This window comes from Neopelma chrysocephalum, unplaced genomic scaffold (assembly GCF_003984885.1).
Source record: "Neopelma chrysocephalum unplaced genomic scaffold, ASM398488v2 Primary Assembly neopelma1_348, whole genome shotgun sequence".
NCBI classification, from domain to species: domain Eukaryota; kingdom Metazoa; phylum Chordata; class Aves; order Passeriformes; family Pipridae; genus Neopelma; species Neopelma chrysocephalum.
In genome coordinates this window covers 138,826-155,268 of record NW_020898012.1, presented here as the reverse complement: position 1 = coordinate 155,268, position 16,443 = coordinate 138,826, and the positions used below count along the sequence as shown (strand labels likewise).

Genomic DNA, 16,443 nt, shown 5'->3' with positions numbered 1-16,443 from the left:
CTCCCTACCTTGCAGTTCATGGTGCCCTCAGGGGGCTCTCCCTACCTTGCAGTTCATGATGCCCTCCTGCTTGAAGCGGGTGTGGAACATGTCCATGGAGAACACCTCGCTCCAGAGGTAGCCGTAGTACTGCGCGTCGTAGCCCCCGGCCAGGTGGCCGAAGGTGGCCGGCATGTTCGTCCCTGTGGGGCGGGGAAGGGAAGGGGGTTAAGGGGAACTCACAGCGTGGAAACCACCCCCCCCCGCTGTCACTGTGTCACAGCAGGCACTGCCTCAGCTGGTGACAATCCCAGAGGACACAGGGAAGGACTTCCCAGCCCTTTCTGCGTGGTTCAACCCCACTTTTCCTGGAGCCAGCACAAAGTGTCCCCTCTGAGCCAGCCCGGGAAGAGCCTGCTGAGCCAAGGGTGCAGGCCAGGCCTAGAGGGACAGGAGGGTGGGACACCCGTACCTGGGGTAGCAGGGACACCCAGCACCTCTTCACACAGCCGGGCAAACACCTCCACGGGGTCGGCCTTGGTCTGGGTGTGCAGCGCCTGGTCCACCTTGGCCAGGACGATCTGGCGCAGGTTGAAGAGCCCTGTTCCCAAAAGGAGGAGGAGGAGGAGGCAAACTGAGCTCCTGCTGGCAGGCAGGGCCAGAATCCTGCCTGCAGGAGTGTCACCGAGTCCAGTGGCAGCAGGGCAGGCTGGGGGCCTGGCACCTCTCCTCACTGTGCCACCTCCCAGCCCACGTCGTGCCATGCCACCCTCGCTCTTCCCAGATGAACACCAGGCAGGTGTGGCTCCTTCCTCCAGTCCCCTTGGACCCTCCAGCACCACAGGGAGCCAGGCAAAGCCTTTCCTCCACCCAGCCAGGTCACAAAACGTCCCCTTGCCCTCCCCATGCCCAGGGAACACCAGCCCCCTCGGCAGGGACCCACCCGTGTTTGCCTGCCGGGATTTAATGAGCTTCTCCAGCAGCTCATCCGGGATGGGGCTCCCTGTTTTGTAGTGCCTGGACATGCGCAGCAGCGGCTCCTTCTCCCACACCCAGTTCTCCAACATCTGGGACGGGGCCTCCACGAAGTCCCTCTCCACGTGTGTCCCGCTGAACATGGCAAACTCGGCCTGGGAGACACGGCGAGCTCAGAGACGGGGGAGAGCGGGACAGGGGAAAGGTGCCAACCTGTGCCAGCGCAGGGAGGCCTCACCTGGGAGCACAGCTGGTGCATGACGTGCCCGAATTCGTGGAAGTACGTCTCCACCTCGTCGTGCTGCAGCAGGGAAGGGGCGTCCGGCGTGGGCTTGGTGAAGTTGGCCACCATGGCGGCCACCGAGATCTGCCGGCTGGAGTCCGGCAGCAGGCAGCCCGGCTGCAGGCCGAAGCAGGCAGCGTGCCCGTACTTCCCTTCCCTGGCACAGGCAGAGGATACTCACAGGGATCCTCCCCACGGCCAGACACAGCCACAGCCTCCCCCACCACGGTCTCGCCTGGAGCAGGAGCCCCGGAGACCCCTCCTGTGCTCCTGGCACGGCCCTTCCCGAGCACAGGAGCAGGACCCTGCTCCTCCTCAGGCTCTGCTCCCCAGCCCAGCCCTGCTCCCTGCTCCTCCTCGGGCTCTGCTCCCCAGCCCAGCTCTGACCCCTGCTCCTCCTCGGGCTTTGCTCCCCAGCCCAGCCCTGCTCCCTGCTCCTCCTCACCCGAGGCCTCACCGTGGGTACAGGTCCAGGTAGAACTTCCCGATGGTCTCTCCGGAGGACGTGTCCTTCACCGTGTAGAGCTGCACGTCCTCGTGCCACACCGGCGCCTTCTCCTCCAGGTGGAAGGTGAGCCCCAGCAGCTCCTGGTAGATGGCCAGGAGGCCCGTGGTGACCACCTGCATGGGGAAATACTCCTTCAGCAGGTTCTGGTCCACGCTGTACTTGGTCTCCTCCACCTGGTTCATGTAGTAGCGCATGTCCCAGGCGTTGATGCGGTTGTCAAACTCCAGCCCGCGCTTCTCGCACTCCTTCTTCTTCAGGTCCAGGATCACGGCCCGCTCCTTCTCCCCGAGGGGCTTCAGCTTCTGGGCCAGCTCATCTGGGAGAAGCACAGCAGGCAGGGTTGGCACCCGTGGTCAGAGGAGCACGCCCGGCCCGGGATGCCCCTGCTCTGCCCCAGGACGCACCCAGGAACGTGGCCACCGTCGTGCTGCTCTTGGCCATGTTCATCTCCAGCACAAAGTCCGCGTGGGTGCTGAAGCCCAGCAGATTGGCCTTCTGAGCCCGTAAATCCACCAGCTCCTTCAGGATCAGGCAGTTCTCCTGCAGGGCAGACACAGAGGGGAGAGGGGCATCCAGGTGAGAAAGGAAGCAGGAGCTCTCCCGAGGGAAGAAGCACAAGTCCCAGGTGAGATCCCCCCTGGCATCCCATCTGTCCCACCTACCTCTTTGCACCTGGAGTTGAACATCTCCTCCACCTTCCTCCTCGTCTCGGGCACATAGCACTTCTTCAGCAGAGGGAAGTAATGTGGGTATTTCAAGGTGACCTTCAGCTTCCCATCCTCCGTCTTCTCCAGGGAGTTCAGGAAATCCTCAGGGAGCCCCCCTGGGAAAAGAGCAGACAGGGCTGAGGGAGAGCCCAGGATCCTCCAGGAATATCAGCTCTGGGAAGGGGCACAGGAAGAAGGAACCAGAAATCATGGCCACACCAGCACAGAGCTCAGCTGAGCTCTCCATACCTAATTCCTCCTTGGAGAAGGGCAGGAAGGTGGTGTCTTCATTGAGGTTCTTGTTGAAGTCTATGCACAGGACACTCAGCTTTTTCTTAATAGCTTTGATTTTCTTTAAAATGCAGATAAACAGAGCAGAGTCAGTGCCGGGGGGGGGAAGCCAGGCTGTGCCCTGCTGAGCTGCCCAGCAGCAAGTCTGCACTTGGCTCTGACTCAGCTCCAACGCTGCACAATTAACTGTGTGCCAGCACCACACTCCCAGGCTGGAACAGGCTCCCTGGGATCACACCTGCTGGGAACCAGCCAGCTCAGCAAGGCCCTGCCCGTCCCCTGCCAGCTCAGGAGCTGCAGGTGTTTCAGCAACAACCTCCTCTACCCTTATTTTTCACCTTCTCGTCTATTTTTAACCCAGATTTGAGCTCCTTCACTGGTGCGTGGTAAGAGAGGGAGACCCTGAGCAGCTCAATCCCCTCCCTTCAGCCCTTTGCCTGTGGGAACCAGGTGCTACTTCCAAGCCCAGGCTGGACAGGGCTTGGAGCAACCTGGGATAGTGGAAGGTGTCCCTGCCCATGGCAGGGGGTGGGATGGGATGAGCTTCCTTCCAACCCAAACCACCCTGGAATTCGGTGAGCTCACCTCCTGTGTCTCCTCGGGGAGATGGAGCCCGTTCCTCTTTCCCAGCTTGATCAGCCTCTCCAGGTACCTCTTTGCCTCAGGTTTCAGGGAAGCACTTTCTGCTTTCTCCTGGAAAACAACACCGTGAGCTCGGGGAGCTGCAGGACCAGGTGCTGCAGGGAGCTGCTTCCTGGTGGGAGCTGTGGCTTATGGGAACACCCCCAGGGATGGGTTTGGTGCACTGGTTCCCATGTCACTCTGGTGCACTGGTTCCCACCAGACTGCTTGAAATCCATCACTTTTCTGCTGTACCCCAGCGTTCCCTGGGGCATCACCAGCCCCCTCCCCACCTCAGCTGGGCTGGGCTTACCAACACCACCTCAGCAAAGGGGTGATCAAGGCCCCGAGAGGGGGGCAGAGCCCTCAGCTCTCAATTTTCCAGCTCTCACAAACAGCTGGATCCCTCTGCCGCGCTCACACCGCGATCCCATTCCAGACCTGACTCAGCTCTGGGACGAGGGGAAAGGCTTTGCTGGGACCCCGGGAGGTCTCGGTGCCCTGCTGAGGCACAGCCCTGGCAGGGAACACACCTGGAGCCAGACAATCCTCTGGTACACGTCCTGCCTCATGCTCATCTCCACGTCGAACTCCGAGAGCTTCTTGTCGGCCTCGGTGCTGGCGGCGCGGATGGCCTTGCAGGGGGACACGTGCTGGGGGAAATCCAGCATGTTCCGGCGCACTGGCAGAGAACAGGGATCATGGCTCCACGTCCCAGGGCTGCTGGGCACCGGCAGTGCCCACACAGAGCCAGTCTGGCAGCCCAGGGCCCGACCCACCACCCACACGAGGGAAGAGCGGCTCCCTCCCTGCTGCCGAGCACATCCATCCCCTGGGCTCCCACCATGGCCCAGCCTTCCCCCAAAACTCACAGGAATTTTGTGCCTGTGAGACCCCAACCCCTCTGCCCCAGCTGTGGCATCACAGGACTTGGGGGGGGGGTGTCCTGGTGCAGGGCCAGGGGTTGGACTCACTGATCCCTTCCAGCTCAGGATATTCCAGGATTCCGTGCTGGCACCGTCCCCGTGTGCCTCCCTTAGAGCTAAAAGTGGGACATGCCTTTCCTGCAGGTGCTCCCCAAAAGCCACCAGGCCCCAGGTGGGCCCTGTCCTGACGCATTCCCACTTAAGAAGGGAAAACAGGGAGGACATTCCTGCAAAGCCTCCGGTAACAGCACTCCAGGTGCTCTCCAGGCACCTGGACTCTCCCCCAGCACGAGGTGAGCAGGGAAGTGCTGACAGAGGTGCTGAAGTCAACACTCCTCCTGCTTACTAAGGGGTTTTTTCCTCTTATTTTAGGAAGGAGAGCTGGGAGAGGAGGAAGACAAGGCTTGTAGGCTGGTGCCTTCTCCAGACAGGAGTGACAGCTCCTGGCATAGGGACCTTGAGGGGCTGCCTGGATTGTCACTCTGTAAATAACCAGCCAGCCAGACACCAAAACTGCATCAGTTGGGTGCCACCACAACATGTTACCTTCCCAAAAATTACAGCAGGCACACGGAGAGACATTTATCCACTGGCTTAGGGAAAAAATTAGGAAGGAGATGATGATTTCTTAGATCTTTTCTGCCTTTTGTTGCCACTGATGCTCCCTGACACATGAAAGCAGGGACAGCCTTGGGAATGTGCTGCTCATCCTGCTGCCAAAGGGGTGTCCTTGGCTTCATTTGCTCTTCCCTCCTAAATGTTGTTCTTTGTACTTGTACCTCGTCGTATAAACATTAACTGGGAAAAAACACCAACACGGTGCTGGGAGCCAAGGGGAGAGAGCAGGAGTTGACAGCACAGAGCTAAAAAACACCAAAAATATCTTAGTAACACGGAATCACGGAATCCTGGAGTAGTCTGGGTTGGAAGGGACCTTAAAGCTCACCCAGGCACATGGACAGGGACATCCTCCACTATCCCAGGTTGCTCCAAGCCCCGTCCAACCTGGCCTTGGACACTTCCACGGATGGGGCAGCCACAGCTTCTCTGGGAATTCCATTCCAGCCCCTCTCCACCCTCACAGGGATGAATCCCTTCCCAACATCCCACCTAACCCTGCCCTCTGGCAGTTTGAACCCACTCCCCCTTCGTCCTGAGTTCCAGAAAGCCCCGATTCCCCCTTCCCAGCTGCTCCCACCTGTGTATTCCACCTCCACGTCCGCCAGGGCCTTCAGGGTGTTCTCGTAGGACACCTCCCCCCTCTCCTGGCTGCCCACCCGGTCGTACACGAGCTTGGTGCTCTCGGTGAGCTCGGCGGCCATGGCCTCGATCTGCTCGGCCGTCAGGTCCCAGCGCAGCTGGTTGGCCACGAGCCGGGGCGCCTGGCTGTCCACGACATTCCCTGGGGAGGGGGGGAAAAAAGGGCCGGGAGACGTTCCCTTACGCGGGCTGGAAGGGAAAACCGGCTGCGGGGCTGAAGGTCGATAGAAGCACTTGGAGAGGGGCCCAGCAGCCCCGCGGGGATGGGCTCCGGGAGCGGGCGGGTCGTTCCTTCGTGGAAACCCGACCTCCCCGGGCCGTGCCCCGGCAGGTGCCCGTGCCCCGGGGACGGGCCGGCGGCCGTGCCCCGCGCGGGGACAAGGCCCGCGGGGCATGGAGGTGACTCGGGGGGGGGGCAGCAGGACCCCGCGGCCGCCCCGGGGGGGTGACCCGAGCCCCCTCCTCCCGCCCCATCCCTCTTCCCTCACCCCCCACGGCCCGCGCCGCGCCGGCCCCTCGCCCTCGCCCTCACGTCCCCCCGCGCCGCCGCCGCCGGTACCTGTGGGGGGGGCCATGCCGGGGGTGCCGGGAGTGCTGACGGGGCCGGGAACAGGCCGGGCCGGCGCCACGCACCGAGCATGTGCCCCGAGCGGGGAGGCGGGCGGGGACAGCGGGGCATTGTGGGAGCGTGGAGGACCGCGCCGCTCCCGCCTTCCCCGCGCCGCACCGGGGGCCGCGTGGGGGGAAGGCGGAGAATCCCCGCCGCGACCCTCAGAGCCGGCCCGGAGCGGGGCCGGGACCGGGCGCGGAGCATCCCCGGGGTCCCGCCCGCCCGTTCCCATGGCAACGCCCCCGCCCCGTCGCCATGGCAATGCCCCGTCTCTATGGTACCGCCGAGACGGGGGCGGGGCTTCCACTCTACGCCCCCGCCCTCTTCCGGCCGTATAAGGGCGTGGGCGGGGTTAGCGCGGCGCGTGCGCGCGGCGGGCCCGGCGCGTGCGCAGTGCGTGAGCGCGCCCGGCCCAGGCGAGTGTCGGGGCGTCCGGTGAGCGGGACCGGGGGGGGAACCGGGGTTGGGCCGGGATACACCGGGACACACCAGGACACACCAGGACACGGCCCTGCTGCCACCGGGCACTGCGCCCCGCCGGGAACCGCTCGCGCCGGGCCCGCCGGCGGCAGCGGGAGCGCGACCGAGGGGTACCGGGGGAACCGGGAGCGGGGCGGCGGGAGGTACCGGGACCGGGCTGTTCCCCCGCGCCGGGACCCCTCCGCCCCCCGTGCTGGCGGCGCCGGGCTGTGCTCCCTGCGGGGAACCGCTCGCTCCGGTCCCGGGGGGCACCGGGACCGGGGGGGACTGCGCGGGGACCCCCGCCGGGAATCGCCCTCTCCGGTCCTGGTGGGGGCACCGGGACCGAGGGCAGCGGGACCGGGATTACCGGGATGTTCGGGGGTTACTAGCGTGTCCCGGGGTACCAGAGCCCGGCGGGGTCTGGGGGCTCTCGGTGCCTGCCCCCTCCCCGGGCCCGGTGCTGCTCCGGTGCCTCCCGGTGGGCTGGGCCCGGCTTAGCTGTGCCGGACTCTCATTAAACCAGTTTAATTTCTCAGTTAAACGCCCCTGGCTGTGCCACAAACCCAGTTATGGCTCGGGGGGGGCCGAGCTCGGCAGCAGGAGCTGCATCCCGAGTCCTTCAGCACCTGCCTTGGGATCCCTGGGAATTCCCGGCCCCGGGATGTGCTTTTTTGGGGAAGTCTCTCTGCTTTGGGTCCTCCCTCCCTTTCCCTGCCAGCCCTGACCCCCAGCTCTGCTCCCAGGGACGCAGCCCTTCAGCCCTTGGCTTTGGTTTCAGAACCAACCTGTGCTCTGGGAGCAGAAAAGTGGGAATTTTTCGTGGTGAAGTCTGGGTTTGTGTGTCCTGGGGTTTTGGTACCTCAGATCCCTGCAGCACCTTTGCTGTGTTTCCCTGGGCAGGAGCCTTTTGGGGCAGGATTGTGGGTGAATCCAGACTTGGAAAGTTCCTAAAGGGGAGGGTCTTGGTTGCAGCAGAGTTTAATGGAGTTTTTTGGAATCTTTAGGCAGCCCTGAACAACTCCCTTATCCCACAAAATTCACCCTGAGGGGGAGCAGCAGCAAAGCTCTGGCTCCTGCTCTATCCAGCCGTGACTTTTCCCTCTCCAGGTGTTTTTGGGAGTCCCCAGGAGTGCAGCCCAGCCCCCCAGAGCTCCCACCATGGCAGACCAGAGGCGTCTGGCCTTCTCCATCATCCAGTTCCTCCACAACCAGCTGCAGAACGGGAACATGTCCCCGGATGCCCAGGAGAGTTTGGAAGGTGGGTGGACGTGCCCGGGGCTGTCAGGCCAAAACTCAGGGAAATGTGGATGTCTTTCCTGTTTTCTGCCCCTGCCTGAGCTGGGCTGTTCCTGACACCAAACCCTGCTGGAGATTTGGGGTTAATTTGTCCCTTGGGGAGGTGTCCAGGGGTGCTGATTCCTTGTCTGCTCTCTGAGCTCTTTCAAAAGCAGATTAGCTCGAGGCAGGGATGGACCTGGGGTCAAAAACCTCCCTGACCCTGGGCTGGAGACTTACAGGGTTTGTCTGGGACGAGGTGGAGGCTCTTGGGGAAGTGTAAAATGAGGATTTCTGTGGCTGTGGGGAAGTGCTTTGTGCTTGGAGAGTGGTTTTCCCTGTTCTGCCCTCAAAATGCTGCTCCCCAGGATTTACCCAGGCCCTTTCAGAGGGAAGGAGAGCACACAGATCTTAAAAGGTCTCCTTAAGGAGCTTAAAATTTAGTCTTTGGCTTGTGCATTTGTCCCAGGGAGAGGAGCAGGGGCACCTCTGTGGGGAGGGGGCACGTTCCTGGGGGTTGGGTGCCAGGAGGGGGCAGCTCCTGGTGCTCTGGGCTGTAGAGGGTGGCACGAGAGCCCTGCAGAGCTGAGCCCTGTAAAGCTGGGCTCTGTTCTCACTGGGAGCAGCTCCCCACCCACCAGGTTGGGTGGTTTTGGTACCTCTGCGTGGCCACAGCGCTTCCCAGAGCAAGTGGAAGGTGTGGATCTCTCCTTCCCCATTCCCAGCTCTGGGAATGCTGGTGCAGCCCCAGCCCTGAGTAACTTTTTTCTCCCCCCAAAGGAGTCACTGAGGGGGTGGGAGCTGGGATTGACTCGATGCAGGAGCCCTGACATCCAGAGCTGAGCTTTGCCCAGCTCTGAGCTTCTGGCATCCTTCCTGAACTATGGGAAACGTGTGATTTGGGGTTTTTTTTTAGAGAAATCCCACTGCTGAGGGACAGGGGTGAGTGCGTAGGGTAGGAAAAGCTAATGAGCTGCCTCTCCCTGTCTAGTGGCCATCCAGTGCCTGGAGACAGCTTTTGGGGTGTCCATGGAGGACCAAGGCCTGGCTGTGTCCCAGACTCTCCCTGAAATATTCGAGGCTGTTGCAGGGAAGGTGAGTGAGAGCCCTGAAATGCTGAGCTTCCCTCCCTGCAGCCCAAGCACCCAGTCCTGCTGGAATTCCAGGAGGCTGCTGCTGTGTGGGAGGGGAGCGTTTCGGGCTCGGATGTGCCTGGGAAGGGGGAGGTGTGGGACAGCTCAGTGGGAATCCTTATCTGAGCTTCTCCCTTTCCCTGGAAGGAGCTGGAACACAGCAGGACAAACTCAGAGCCCGTCACCCCCTCTGAGGATGATGTAGCTGAGGCTGAAAGGCTCAAGACCGAAGGTAACAGCCCTGGAGCTGGGGGGAAACGAGGCTCTGGTGGTGACTGAGAGGGAGCTTCAGTTCCCTGGCCCCTGGGAATGCTTGGGATGGGGAGACAAAGGAATGGGACCAACCCTTCTGCTCCTCTGTGCTCCAGCAGGGTGGGGAGGTTGGCACAGGAGCCTGGAAGTGCTGGGTTATCCTTTCCTTGCATCCCAGGCAGCCCCTGGTGTGTGGGACAGGGTCTGGCCCTGTCTCTCCCTCGCTGACGAGCCCTTTTCCCACCGTGTTTTTAGGAAATGAGCAAATGAAGGCAGAAAACTTTGAGGCTGCTGTGTCTTTTTATGGAAAAGCCATCGAATTAAACCCAGCCAATGCTGTGTATTTCTGCAACAGGTACTGGAGCAGCTTCCCCTGGGCTTCACCACTTAAATCCAGGACTCCTCAAGGGTCAAAACCCCTTTTTTTTTTTTTAATGATCTCGTGGATTTCTTGTTCTGTTCCTGGCTCGCTGTGTGGTTTGAGCTCATGCTAACACACTTCCCTGTGCCTCCTGGCATCTCTGGTTGGGATGTGGGTGTGGAAATGACCTTTATTAGGCATTTGAGGGGATAAGGGATGCCAAGAAAGAGTGTCTGCTCCCATGCAGTTATCTCTGAGTGGGATGGAGAGGCTGTGTTGGGAATGAAGGAGTGAAGTGAGGCAAGCTGGAGGCTCATTACTGAGAATCACCCAAGTTGGTGTGTGCAAAGCTGGGTGTGGAAGTGGAGTTTTGTATTTTTTAGTCCTGAGAAGCGTTTTGGAAGTTGGTGGGAAAATAACTGTTGGATAAGACAGGCTTTGAGTCAGGGTTTGACTCGATTACGTGCTTGTTGTGGGCGCACAGGGGCATCTGGCTCCAGGAATTAATGACACTTTAATGACATGGGGGTGGGTTTTGGGCTGAAAACTGGTGCTTTTAGCTGAGCTCTGTGAGAGTGTTGGTGCCACGTGGTTCTGGGCAGGTGCCCCTCCCAGAGTTGGGAGGTTGAGGCTTTGCTGAGCACGTGGTGGCTTTAAAAGCAGTTTTCCCTCTGTGTGGAACGTGGGGAAGTGGATGGAAATAGTTGTTATGTCTGAGAAACTTGAGGGATAAGGGAAAAAACAGGTTTTTCTGAGTTGGCAGGTGATCCCTGGAGCCTCCTCTGGGAATGTCACCAGGAGGGATGAGAGCCTGGGTTTGTTTGCATGAGATAATTCCAGGGCAGAGTGTGGGGTTGGGGTCGGGGTGGCCCTCCTGGATGGTGCTGGGGCTGTGCCAGGCTCCTACACGGCAGAGAGGAAACAGGGGAACTTCCCTCAGCATATTCCAGCTGCTCAGTGCTCCTTGCCTTTTTCCCTCCCCTCCAGAGCCGCTGCCTACAGCAAACTTGGGAATTATGCAGGGGCAGTGAGAGACTGTGAACGGGCCATAGGCATCGACCCCAACTACAGCAAAGCCTATGGCAGGATGGGGTGAGTAACAGCAGGGTTTGGGATGGAATTCCAAGCCCCTCAGCACCTCCTGGCAGGGCTGCCACCCCTTTGCTCTGCCCTGCAGTGCCACGGCAAAATTCCTGGTGTTCCAGCTCCAGGCAGGCTGGAAGGGCTTATCTGACTCTGGTTTGCTTTTCCTTCCCCAGCCTGGCCCTGTCCAGCCTGAACAAACACACAGAAGCTGTTGTTTACTACAAAAAGGCTCTGGAGCTGGATCCAGACAATGACACCTACAAATCAAACCTTAAAATAGCTGAACAGAAAATGAAGGAGACTCCCAGTCCGGTGAGTTGTGCAGTTAATTCGTCAATTCGGGTTTTAGAGGGAGGTTTCCTCACCTGTCAAAGCCACAGGTGATGTTTGCAGGGCCCTGGTGAGCTGGGGGGGGGGTTAAAATTTGAAATTTTGGGGGCAGACAGAGGAGATACAGTCAGTGATCCTGCTGGGAACGTTGCATTGGAACCCAGAGAGGGGAAACAAGTCACCTTGGGCTTGTTGGAAACAGCTGGAAAATGAGACTGAGGAGGGTTTTAAAACAGCATTTTTGCCTTAAGCGCCTTTTTTAATTAAATCACTGCTAAATCCAGCTTCTTTATTTTCCCAGTGACCTGTTAGCAGTATCAAAAGTGATTTATGGGGTCTTTTTTTCTTACAAAGGTGGTTTTCTTGAAAAAGAAACCTGGAGGTTTCCCAGCCAGGGAGCTGCTGGCTGCACTGCTAACCTGCTCCAGGCAGGAATGTGTTAGTTGATCATTTTGGAAGGAATTTTAACTTTCCAAAGACATTTCCAGAGCAGGACTAGGGGAGGAAGTGTTTAATTTAGAAGCTGGGTCACAGAGGGGGTGAGAGGTGAGCAAGTGGAATGTGTCCAAGGGGGTGGGACTGGGTTATCCTTCAGGTCCTTTCAGCCCAAACCATTCTGGGATTCCCTGATGTGATCCTGTGATTGCCAAGCTCTGGGAATGAGGTGTGGAATGAGTGAGGGGTGTCACCACCAGCCCCTGGTTTCTCTGTTCCAGACTGGAGGCCCAGGAGGGTTCGACTTGGCTGGTCTGCTCAACAACCCCGGCTTCATGAGCATGGTGAGTCCAGGCCCAGGTCTCAGCTGGGCTGCTGGGGGTGAATTCCCTCAGGATTTAGCTCCGGTGCCTCCTCAGATGGGTTTGCACTCCCTGGTCCCGGCCTTGCTCTGGGGAAGCTGCTGGTGTTTCATTAAAGCTCAAATGAAAAGCCAGTTATTTACTCCCAGGCTTCTCCCTGGCTGTGGAAGGGCCTGTTCTGCATTAGGGCCTGTCCTGGTGTTGTGCTCTGCTTCTCTCTTGGCTATTTTGGTCCTTTTGCTCTGTTTCAAAGCCCTTCTGCCTTGGCTTTGGGGTTGAATGGCACAACACCTGCACAGCTCTCCAGCCTCTGACTAAACTGGGGTTTGTTCTTTCTCCTCTCTCTGAACAGGCATCGAATCTAATGAACAACCCACAAGTACAACAGCTGTAAGTTGGATCCTGCTTGTGTTTCCTCTTGGAATTGCTCATTTGAGGCTCTCTGTGTGTTTGGCGTTGGCTGCAGGTCTGGACTGGTGGGAGCAGGAGGGAACTTGGGGCAGGAGTGTGGGGGGAGCCTTCAAACCAACCCAGTGCCCTGAGCTGGTGTGTTTTGGGGGCTTTGCACTGTGTTGAGGAGGGATTTTAGTGAAATACTTGCAAATGGAGGATTGGTTGTGGCCCTGGAGTTGGGTTTGGGGAGCTGGGGATCTTTGGCTCTGAGGATCAGCTCACAGTGTTTGTGGGATGCTTAGATAATGCACAGAGTGATAAATTAACAAGGCACAGACTGTTCCTGCCCATCCTTGAAGTGAGACCCTGTGGAATTCTCCCCCTGGATGCAGCCTGAGGACTCCAGAGGAAGGGGCTGAGTGTCCTGGGCTGTTCAGGCTGCCCTGTCAGTGAGTCTTTGATGCAGAGCAAGAAGAGAGCTGGTGTGAGGAAGGGCAGTGTTTTAATTCCATAAACATAACACAGGCAGAGTTTCAATTCCGTAAACATAACACAGAACCTGGGAACACAGTAACTGGCACCATTAGGAGTATTTTTACTTCATTTTTACTTACTGTGCAGCTTAATGTTCCTCTTCTGCAGCTGATGAATGAAAAGTTGTTGCAGGAGATTCCCTTGCAGATGATAATCCCTAATCCATGGGGTGGGAAGGTGCTCCCGTTCCTTCGTGCTCCAGTGTAAACTGATTAATTTTGGTTGTTTGTTTTTTTTTTCCCTGCTCTGCTCTTCTCCCCACAGCATGTCTGGGATGATTTCAGGTGGCCACAACCCCATGGGAGCCACGGGCACCAGCCCCTCCACCAACGACCTCGCCAGCCTCATCCAGGCGTGAGTGGAGCTGGGAACAGGGATTTGGGGGTGCCCAGAACCTCAACTTAACAGCTGAGGGAGGTTTGACGTGTTGGGTGAGGTTGTGGTGGGAACTGCTGGCTGAGTGGATTTCTGGGGTCCTGAGCAGAACCAGAACCTTGATTTAACCCTCGGGGGAGGTTTAAATGTTGGGTTCTCCAACGTTTCCGGGTGTTCTGGTGCCGGGAGCTGTTGAGTGGGGTTGTGACAAGGGGCTGTGGAGCGTTTCCAGCCCCAGGCTGTGCTGGGGGGGTGAGAGCTCTGGTCCCAGCTGTCTCCCCCCTGTGTCCCCTGTCCCTCAGGGGTCAGCAGTTTGCCCAGCAGATGCAGCAGCAGAACCCTGAACTAATAGAGCAGCTCCGGAGCCAGATCAGGAGTCGAACTCCAAGTGCCAGCAACGAGGACCAGCAGGAATGAGCTCTCCAGGTGAGATTCCAGCCAGGAATGCTGGGCCAGCTGGGTGGGGGGTTAATTTAGTTGATTTCTAATAAGCTTTGTGCTTTAATTGAGCCATTTGGTGCCTCTCTGGGGCTCTGCAGGGCTGAGCCCAGAGGGGTCAGTGACACCTTCTCACACCCTGGGCACTCACAGACCAATTTGGGCTCCATGGTTAAAAAACCAAGTAGTCCAACTTTATTTCTTTTTAGTTTTTATAAAGGTGTTTTTACTAAATGAATGGGTTTTGTTTTGTTTTTTTATGAAAAAAGTGGGTTTTTTTGCTAAAGGATTTTTTTTTTAATAAGGGAGGTTTTTTTCTAAAGGTTTTTTTTTTTACTCAAGGAGATTTTTTTAATGAAGGAGTTTTTTTGCTAAAGGAGGGTTTTTTTTTACTAAAGAAGTGTTTTTTACTGAAGGAGGGTTTTTAAAACTGATTTTTTTTTTTTACTAATGAAGTTTTTTCTAAAGGGTTTTTTTTGCTAAAGGAGGTTTTTTTAATGAAAGGAGTGGGGGTTTTTCACTAAAGAAGTTTGTGTTTTTTTGCTGAAGGAGGTTTTTTTTTTACTAAAGGAGTTGTTTTTTTTTTACTGAACTTTATTAAAATGGCTAAACTTCCTTTCCTCCCAGGCTGAATTTCCCCCTCTCTTCTCTCCCTCTCTCCACAGCAACAGCCCAGGGGAACTTTGGTGTTTGCTTTAAAAACTGGAAGCCATGTGCGTGTTGCCATTTCTTGAGTTGGAAGTGTCCAAGAGGGGGGAAAAATATAATGGAAAAAAAAAAAAAACAACACCCAAACCCCTTTCTCTGACCTGCATGTTCAAGACAGACTCACTCTCTGTCCCCAGCCCTCGGCCCTGCTCCTCCCTCTCACCCTTCCCATTAGTCCTTTTCCTCCTGGAAGAGCCAGCAGGCTGAACACAGACCAGCATCGAGGCTTTCTAACAGAAACTGGGGGAACCACATGGATGCAGTTCCATGGGATTTGCTCCCTTGGGGATTTTTTTTAACCCGTTTTTTGAAGACCCGAAGCACCGTCACTCCAGGACTCCTTGGTTTTCCTGCCCACGGGCCACTTCCAAGAAGTGTTCAAGTCCCTCCTAACCCAATCCTGCCACTCATGAGACAACGTGTGACCTCTCTGGAGATCCTGGGATCTCGTGGCCTCCAGGATTTTGGTTCATTAGCAGGACTGCACTCCCCGCTCGGGGATGGGGCAGCTTTGCCAGCGTCGTTATCCCGGGAGTTTGGTGCTCCCCTCTCCCAGGTAAACGTGGGGAGGGGGCTGGGACTGGACAGGCAGAACATCCCCACCTGCTCCTCGTGCACTTTTTGGGGTTCATTCTCCCAGAAAGTCCTGACAAAGCTTTAGGAATTCTGGCTGTGTGGGAGCAATCTGGGTCGGGTTGGACAGCGAGGGAGGTTAAAGGTGTTGTTAGTGTTTAAAAGGAGTTTTTCTCGTTTTTTTGGTTTTTTGGGGTTTTTTTAAATCTTTTCTGCATGTAAGTAACAACCTGGCTGACCGTGCTCATGTAGGGAAAGAGGGGGCCAGGGTAGAGCAGAGGGAATAAAATGTTTGGATCAAGGAATCAAGTGGCTGCTGGTTCAACCGTGAGGGGCTGGGGAGGGAGAAGCTCCTGGAGCTGCCTCGGGCCCCACCTTGGGCAAGCCCAGAGCTCCCCAAAAGTCCCTCGTTGAGGCCAGAGACTTTTCTATCCACTCAGACTCGGTTTGAAAGCAGATTTTTGGGAGCGGTGGGGCCAGGATGGGGAAGGTGGGAGGTGGGCGAGGCCCTCGGGAGCCCTGGGGGAGTGAGCAGGGACAGTGGGAGATGAATATCATGGCAAAACTGACCTGTAAATGCTCCATGAAGTTACTGTGGTTCGTGTCACTTGTGAGGAATAAAACATTTGGACACTTTCGTTGTTATCCCTCGTGCCCTGGGTGGCTCAAGGGGCCCCTTTCCAGAGGCTTCTGTGGGGTCAGGGCTCTGCTCCCTCAGGGCTGGGGCTGCCCTGGGGCACATTTTATCCCTTCTGCCCAGTTTTTTTTTTTGTTCTTCCCTGCTGGAATTCTCCTCCCGTGTGTGTTTCTGCAGCACAGAAATAGGAAATCTTTCTCTCTGTGTCTCCTCCCCTCTCCTGCCTTTGAGCTCTCTCCTGCTGCTCTTTGCAGCCTGATAAAAGGGGTTTTACACTCTAGCACAGCATGGGAAGAAAACGTTCCAGAATTATCCAAAAAGAAGAAACCACAGGCGGTTTCCCCTCCTCCCGTTTTCAGCTCATTTCGGTGCTGTTCCTTCCCTTGCCCTCCTTGTTCTTTTGTAACTTTTTCTCTGCCTCTCTTGGTTTTCTTTTCACACCTCTGAGCTCCGTGTGCAGCTTTCCACGGGGAATTGCTCCTGCCCTGCAGGGCTGTGGCAGGTCCTTGATGCCTGCTTTTGAACTTTTCCTTCCAGAGTCCCACATTCCCCAGCTCCTCTGGGAGCCGACAGCGAAAATAGTGGAATTTTATGGGATTTTAAGGTTCACTTCAGCTCTCGCAGGGGGCTGCAGTTCGTGCGCTTTAACCACACGCAGTTGGAAAGCTGTAAGAGCAGGGGATGGCGGAATTGAGGGCGCTCTCCCAGGGGGGTTTTTCCCATTCCCGGCTCTCCCGGTTCCCGGCGATCCCGCTCAGCACCGGACAGCGCTGCGGGCCCGGCGCTGTCCCGGAACCCGCGGCCGCGGGGGCGCGTTTCCCGCGGACCTTAATCGCGGCGGCTCCCGGGAGGGTTGATGGGCGGCTCGCGCGGCCAATCAGCGGCCGGCTCTCCCGCGGCGGCCAATGGGAGGGCGCCGTGGGCGGGCG

The 16,443-nt window shown here is 57.6% G+C and overlaps 2 protein-coding genes across 4 annotated transcripts; one reads left to right on the top strand and one right to left on the bottom strand.

Moving 5' to 3' along the window:
* Positions 1-27: 27 nt before the first annotated feature.
* THOP1 (thimet oligopeptidase 1) lies at positions 28-6,286 on the bottom strand. The gene is made up of 12 exons (XM_027705770.1): positions 6,110-6,286; positions 5,489-5,692; positions 3,898-4,046; positions 3,329-3,436; positions 2,702-2,804; positions 2,408-2,568; positions 2,150-2,285; positions 1,695-2,061; positions 1,193-1,394; positions 923-1,109; positions 452-580; positions 28-182 (listed from the first exon to the last, which is right to left on the bottom strand). Exons 1-12 carry the CDS (start codon positions 6,123-6,125, stop codon positions 28-30), a joined length of 1,917 nt encoding a protein of 638 aa, XP_027561571.1. The 5' UTR covers positions 6,126-6,286.
* Positions 6,287-6,543: 257 nt separating this feature from the next.
* SGTA (small glutamine rich tetratricopeptide repeat containing alpha) lies at positions 6,544-15,182 on the top strand. 3 transcript variants are annotated; one of them, XM_027705777.1, is made up of 12 exons: positions 6,544-6,576; positions 7,730-7,880; positions 8,889-8,992; positions 9,178-9,262; positions 9,538-9,637; positions 10,631-10,735; positions 10,903-11,041; positions 11,776-11,838; positions 12,209-12,246; positions 13,048-13,137; positions 13,461-13,584; positions 14,262-15,182. In XM_027705777.1, exons 2-11 carry the CDS (start codon positions 7,781-7,783, stop codon positions 13,573-13,575), a joined length of 939 nt encoding a protein of 312 aa, XP_027561578.1. In that variant the 5' UTR covers positions 6,544-6,576; positions 7,730-7,780; the 3' UTR covers positions 13,576-13,584; positions 14,262-15,182. The 3 variants fall into 3 exon arrangements, with proteins under 3 accessions (XP_027561578.1, XP_027561577.1, XP_027561579.1); XM_027705776.1 differs by having other exon boundaries at positions 6,546-6,595; XM_027705778.1 differs by lacking the exon at positions 6,544-6,576 and having other exon boundaries at positions 7,781-7,880; positions 14,268-15,182.
* The last annotated feature ends 1,261 nt before the right edge of the window (positions 15,183-16,443 follow it).